The 7,500-nt window shown below is 37.2% G+C and overlaps 1 protein-coding gene across 1 annotated transcript in view; it reads left to right on the top strand.

Moving 5' to 3' along the window:
• The window catches only part of LOC122245841 (Dipeptidyl peptidase 10), a 37,443-nt gene that overhangs the window by 22,460 nt on the left and 7,483 nt on the right, over positions 1 to 7,500 (top strand). Inside the window, exons 5-7 of the mRNA XM_086549994.1 lie at positions 4,794 to 4,917; positions 6,465 to 6,691; positions 7,031 to 7,268. Coding sequence (XP_086406120.1) covers positions 4,794 to 4,917; positions 6,465 to 6,691; positions 7,031 to 7,268 — 589 coding nt within the window. The remainder of the gene's footprint in view (positions 1 to 4,793; positions 4,918 to 6,464; positions 6,692 to 7,030; positions 7,269 to 7,500) is intronic.

Consider the following 7,500-nt stretch of genomic DNA (forward strand, 5'->3'; position numbering starts at 1 on the left):
TGCTTCTATCTTTCTCCATCTAATTTCCTGAATTATTCACGCATTCGCCTGCACTTTTCGATCGACATGATTTTTATATATATTTATATATCTCTACGTCTTATTTTGCATAATTGAGCATGTAATTTTTTATCTCCTCTCTTATTCATTTACCTATCTATATCGATTGCAATTAATGTCCACACCTTTCCACACATCCCTTTCGCCCATTCTGATAATTATAAAGATAAAATGGTTAATAATTTAACTGATGATTTCTAAAACACACCATGAAACGAACTATCCGTCGACTGACTTGAATAACTTCATACACATTTGTATTTTCCATTTTCGCCCCAAAATAAATGTGTATACAAATGTTCAAATCAAGACAGTCTTCGGTTCATTCATCACTATTTTCTTCTCCCTCTATACCATCTTTGACCAATTACCAGCGAGTACGAAAGCTGGAAATTGGTCAGATGTGTCATTGTTTTCATATGATTTTTAACAAAACATACGGGCACCGGCGTTCGCGTAGCAGGTATCCGAGTGTACACAGGAGAATCCGGTAGTATCCGGATTCGCGCAGGGAAGATCGATATGGAAGCAGAATGATTTAGATTTAATTGTAATGAGTGTGGCGCCTTGAATATGTTCTTTAGTTCGCCAGACTCAACTAAAGGAAACGATACAATCATATGACTTCAAAATCTCTCAAAAATAAACAAGATCACTGGAATGGCAGCCGTGCGTGCCAGGCTCACGAACATTGGCAAAGTTACCCCTCAAATCTCCTTCCAAAATTCCTAGACGCTGCCGCACTCCCCTTGCAATATGCGACTAGAAGAGAAAGAAACAAAAACAAAGCAAAATAAAGAGAATAAATAAAAAAAAGGTGAAGAAAGGGAAAATGCTCCCTGTTATCAGTAACCTGCAGCCGGCACGAGGAGACGTGAAATGTAATTATTTACTTGCCATTTTAAGGCTACGTATATACTGTTTAAGCACTCGAGTTGTTTATTTAATGTGGTGGTTTCTCGCCGCAGTTTCTTCTCCCCCATAAAGTACATTTCATACTACGTGGCTCACAACGGCTCTTGTTTTCTTGTTTGCTGTGAATTTCAAAAGGAAGTCAGTTGAACAAAATAATTCATTTATTGATATATGCATTTATCTAACTGCTTGTGTTTTTATTGTGGATTCGAGGAGAGAAAGCAGAAAATAAATGTCGAAGGACGAAGAATTTGAAGATGGCAATGCAGTTAGTATACCTCTCTCTTATATGCCTTTGCCCCCTCGCCCCCCCCCCCCCCGCCAGTGTTTTGGTATGTTTGTATGTCTTATTATTAAACAGGTTCATTTAGAGACCTTGCAAGTATACAGACATACACACAAACACGAGCTTGAGCACATACACAAAAACATACACACACACACAAACACATACACATATACATACACATACACATACACATACACATGCACATACACATACACATACACATACACACACACACACACACACACACACACACACACACACACACACACACATCTTGGGTGTGTTTCGCATACCTTACATATACATACGTATGTACGTCTTTTTATACTCTGGCATGTACACACCCCATTGCCATGCACACACAGTATCACGATGTGTCTCACTGCTTGACTCATTTCCCAAGATTATTTTCTATGTGTATGTCATAAATTATATATATATATATATATATATATATATATATATATATATATATATATATATATATATATATTATATATATATATATATATATATATATATATATATATATATATTCATATTCATATATATATATATATAAATATATATATATATATATATATATATATATATATATATATATATATGTATATATATATATATATATATTATACATATATATATATAAATATATATATATAATATAAATATATATATATATATATATATATATATATATATGTATGTATGTATGTATGTATGTATATACATATATTGTCTTGTGTGTTATCAAGTTTTCTTTGTTGTTTTTTTTTCTATACTTCTCTAACACACGCAAACAGTAACCCAGATTAGATGTTGTCCACCCTAACCCATAGATTTCGGTTATTAAAAAAATAACTGATCAGTGACTCAAGACTTGATAATGCTAAACATTTTACACAAACACGTTTACACTTTCAACAAGAGAATCCGACACGAAAAGGTAAATTCCGTTCATATATATGTATATATATATATATATATATATATATATATATATATATATATATATATATATATATACATATATTTTTGTGTGTGTGTGGATAGATAGATAATAGATATGATATATTTAATAATCTCACCTGCAGACAAACATGGATATATATATATATATATATATATATATATATATATATGTATGTATGTATATGTATATATATATATATATATATGTATGTATGTATATGTATATATATATATATATATATATATATATATATATGTTTTTTTTTTTTTTTTTTTTTTTTTTTTTTTTTTTTTTTTTTTTTTTTTATGCTTTAGACTAATCAACGCGCGAAATATGACACTGTCAGAGATCTAGTATTGTTAGTAGGATTACTCTGCACATTCCATAGGATAATAACCCAAACTCGCCCCCCCCTTCAAGGTAGAAAATTACACAAAGCAAAAATAAGTAGGAACATCTTTTATTCCTTTCATCTAGATAATTTGAACATTTGAATAAACAAAGCAGAGCCTGTATTGCCTCAGACGCAATGAATGATGCAACTGCCACTTAGTTTAAACAAATTGCAGGAAGTTAAATTACATGCAAGAAAACATATCCCATATTTATATATTCTCACATGCTAACATTTTTTTTTTTTCTTTTTTTTCTTTTCTTCTGACCTCTAATTCTCTCTCTTTTCATGTACCTGATACCCTTTATTTACGTTCCCTTTTACAAACTCCTTCTGAATCCTAATCCTCTCTGCTAATCCTTGAGCAATGCGGAAAACTGCATTTCTCGCGAAAACGAAGCTGTCCTGAGATCTTTTTCACTACCATGCAAACACACTGTCACGTACACACACTGTCACGTACACACACTGCTTCCTATGCACACTGCGATGTGTACCTAATGCTTCATATACACACTTCCAAGTATACACACTGCCTAGTTTATACAACGATATGCTCTAACACTACCCTGTACGCACACGTATGTACACACGCCTAGGCTTTCACATTGCTTAGTGCACAGACTCTTCTGTCCTCACTCCCATGCTCTCACGCCACAACGTACAGTGCAAACGTTGAACGCAAGGAGGTGTTCGTTCACATACTCGAGGCTGCCACGAACCCACATCACTGACGTACACATCCTATGCTCCTGTGTACACGCGAGACCTGCTGCAAGAGGGTTCTTCCAACTACTGTACTTTACTTTACCTTCGATCTGCAAAAGGACGTCTGTCTTCTTTTTTTACGTACAATAGATGTGTACCGTACGACCGTACTTCCAAGCATGGCGCACGTAAATGTGAATGTCTCGACTGCGCTTGTTTGTTACATTTTTGTCTTTCATTTTCGTCTTTGAATTTCTCACCAGAGATCATGTTCCCTCTAGGAAGACCCTCAGGTGTCCCGTGACGTCATACTCCCGTGACGTCATATCGTTTTGGTGTCATGCCATTGTGATGTCATCTTTCCTCTCTCTTTCTCTCTCTCTCTCTCTTTCACTGTTTCCATGACGACACATACTATTTGTGATGTCATATTCACTCGGTGTCGCAGAAGTTCACGCGAGAAGAACCTCTCATTGAGCATATGATATTCAAGGTTCAAGGTTCGAGTAGATAGGTGGAACAGGGAAATATTTAGAATGAAAGTATTGAAAAATATCATCTGAAATATAAGTAAACTTACGACTAGGAAATTTATTAGGACTATCATACTGAAATGAGGGTTAATCAGCACATCTATGCATGTTGGGTAGACATACTTCAGTTAATACAAACTTTATGTAGGTATAGAGATAAAAAAAAAGTATCTGAAATGTTTAGATTAATGCATGAGAGAATGGTAGACGATTAAAAGAAATATTAGATCCATATTGTGATAGAGTAGATGTAAGATAATAGATCCTTCATTATACAGATACAGAATAGATACAAAAACACTTCAAAAAAGATAACGACAGTTATTAACAATAATAAATGAGGGAATAGGTAAAAAAAAACTCACAGATAAATCTATAATTAGTAATGAATAACAAGGAAATAGAGACAGAAATGGTTTTGAGGAAATAGATTATGAGGGAATAGGCAACTAAACACTAAAAGACGTAGACACAGTTTAGAGGAAATAGAGTATGAGGGAAAAGATGGATAAGAATGATTAGTGTAGAAGTAGCTGTGAGGAAGTAGAGAAAGCCAAATGTAGAAAGAGAGGTCTAGTTTCTCGCGAGAGGTTCAGTGTAGATATAAGCTCACTCATCACTTCTCTCCTCGTTAGTATAGTCCCGGATTACAGTAAATTCATGTTGTAATTATTGCAACAAATAAAGGATGAATAATAAATAAAGAGATATGATACCAGAAAAAAAAACGAGGCGAGAAGGTACAAAAAAAAAATCACACGCAAAAAAAATCGTACAGTCAAACTAAGAGAATCTGGACTCTATTGCGGACTGAAAAAAAGACGTAGAAAGTAAAAAAAAGAGAAAAAAAAGACAGTCCCAAGACAGTTCAGGGTCTGAGAGCCCGCGAGAGATAGCGGCTGACGGAAGAGAATTCCACAGGGATCACTACTTTACGGCGGTCACGTGGGTCGACAGCTCCACCCTCAGCGTCGTCTGGATGAACCGCGCGCAGAACACCTCAGTCATCACCACCTGCGCGCAGCCGCTCTACTTCTGCGAGGCGGTGAGTCATCGAGGGCGGAATCTCTGCCTGGATATCCGACTATCTCTATGTTGGGTTGTCTCTCTCTTTCTTTGTTCTTTTCTCCATCTGTCTATCTATTTATTCAACTATCTATTTGATTATTTCAATCTCTCTCTCTTTCTCTCTCTCTCTCTCTCTCTCTCTCTCTCTCTCTCTCTCTCTCTCTCTCTCTCTCTCTCTCTCTCTCTCTCTCTCTCTCTCTCTCTCTCTCTCTCTCTCTCTCTCTCTCTCTCTCTCTCTCTCTCTCTCTCTCTCTCTCTCTCTCTCTCTCTCTCTCTCTCTCTCTCTCTCTCTCTCTCTCTCTCTTTACCTCTCCCTCTCCCTCTCTCTCCTTCTCTCCCTCCTCCCTCTCTCTCTCTCTCTCTCTCTCTCTCTCTCTCTCTCTCTCTCTCTCTCTCTCTCTCTCTCTCTCTCTCTATCTATCTATCTATCTATCTATCTATCTCTCTCACACACACATTTCTTCTTCTTCTTCTTCTTCTTCTTCTTCTTAGCCTTCTTCTTCTGCGTCTTCTTCTTCTTCTTCTTTCATATTGTCTTCTTCATCTCCCTGCCTCTTTTCTTCCTCTTCCCCATCTTCACTCCGTAATTCATCGACTTTCTCCTTCTTCCCATCTTCGTATCTTGCATCCACACGACAGCTTCTCATACCCCATTGAATTCCTTTGGCAATGACCTCATAGAATGCATGAGGACTGCAATCGGGACCCATTTTAGGCAGGATTGAGCTGTTGCAACTCGCTTGAAATCATTGTAAATCTGTTTACATTCACCATTCAAAATCGTGGAAAATTTTGTTTATAGTTTCATCGCCTGAAATCATTGAAAACTTGTTTTTTTTTTCTCATTTGAGATTATTGAAAGAATTACATTTGTTCTAGCGTAGGAAAATAACGTAAGATGTCATTGTTGAAAAAGGGTAATGATAATGATGATGATAATGATTATAATGATATTAGTTATATTGATCATTGATTATGATAGTAGTGGTAATTGTAATTATGATAATAGTGATGATAATAATGATAATGATGATAATGATAATAATAATAATGGTCATAAAAATGATAATTAGGATAGTAATTATAATGATGATAACAATGATAATAATAATAATGGTCATAAAAATGATAATTAGGATGGTAATGATAATGATGATAACAATAATAATATTGATAATAGTAATAGTAACAATAATTACAATGATGATAATAATGATGTTAATGATAAAGATAATAATAATGTTGATCATGATAATGATGATCATGATAATGATGATCATGATAATGATTATGATAATAATGATGATCATGATAATGATGATGATAATAATGATAATAACAATGATAATAATTATCATTATCACTATCATCACTATTATTAATATCATTATCATTAATAATATCATAATCACCATCATAAAAAGAACAAATATAAAACTGCTGCTCACAGCACTACCACCACCAACAATAACCCCCCCCTCTCCCGCCCCGCCCTCTACCCCCGCCCTCCGCCCCCGCCCTCAGACCCACACGGAGCACTCGAGCCACGGCTGGGTGGAGCTGTACGACGCGCCGGTCTTCTCCGAGGACGGCCAGAACTACCTGGTGCGGCTTCCGGTGCGCGACGGCGAAGAGGGCGAGTTCAAGCACGTGAGCCTCTACAGCGTGCGCATGCGTCGGGTCATCCCCATCACGCACGGGGCATTCGAGGTCACTGAGATCCTCGGCTGGGACCAGAATAATAATTACATGTGAGTTTTTGTTGTTGTTTTTTTCTTCCAGGTTTTTTTTTTCATGGTGAAGTTGTGTTTATTTTTTTGTTACCTGTCAATTTTTTTTTTTTGTTTGTTTGTTCGGTAGTCTTATTGTTCATCTTTTTTCTTAGTCTTCTGCCATTTTCTGAAGCGGATAGTCAAAGATGCTCAACAACAAACCAGAATAGGAAGGCATGACAATAGCAAGTAAACAGACAATACCACAAATAGCAAATATCAGCAAAACATAACAAACCAAACAGGAGCCAAAGCGCACCCTAAGCAAACCTCAATGTCAAAACGCCCGCCCCGCCCTAAGCCAGCCTCCTCCCGCAGCTACTACATGGCCACGATGGAGGACAAACCGGGCGAGCGACACCTGTACCGCGTGGCCGACGTGTCCTCCCCCCTCCTGCGCATCCCCGAGTGCCTGTCGTGCCTGGAGGGCGACAACACCACAGACACGTGCTTGTACAACAGGGCGCACCTCTCCCCGGACTTCGCCTTCTTCGTCCTGGAGTGCCTCGGGCCGGACGTCCCCAGGACCTACCTCTTCTCGACGTGGAGCGGACAGGTTAGTCTCCCCGGCGGCGACGCCCGAGGGGCTTCCTATGTCTTCAGGTGCTCAGATTGATATCAGGGTTTGTTATTTGGATTCTTTTCTTTTCTTTTTTTCTCTCTCTTTCTTGGTCTCTTTTTACTCCCCTTTTTATTCCCTCTACTTTTGCCCACTCCTACACAGGGTGTCCAACAGAAATGATATGCTCCGTGACCCACCTCCTCAGAGTGAAAGGTTTTATGAATAT

This window comes from Penaeus japonicus, unplaced genomic scaffold, assembly GCF_977035675.1.
Source record: "Penaeus japonicus unplaced genomic scaffold, GWHDUDI00000001_assembly GWHDUDI00000023, whole genome shotgun sequence".
Classification (NCBI taxonomy): Eukaryota; Metazoa; Arthropoda; class Malacostraca; order Decapoda; family Penaeidae; genus Penaeus; species Penaeus japonicus.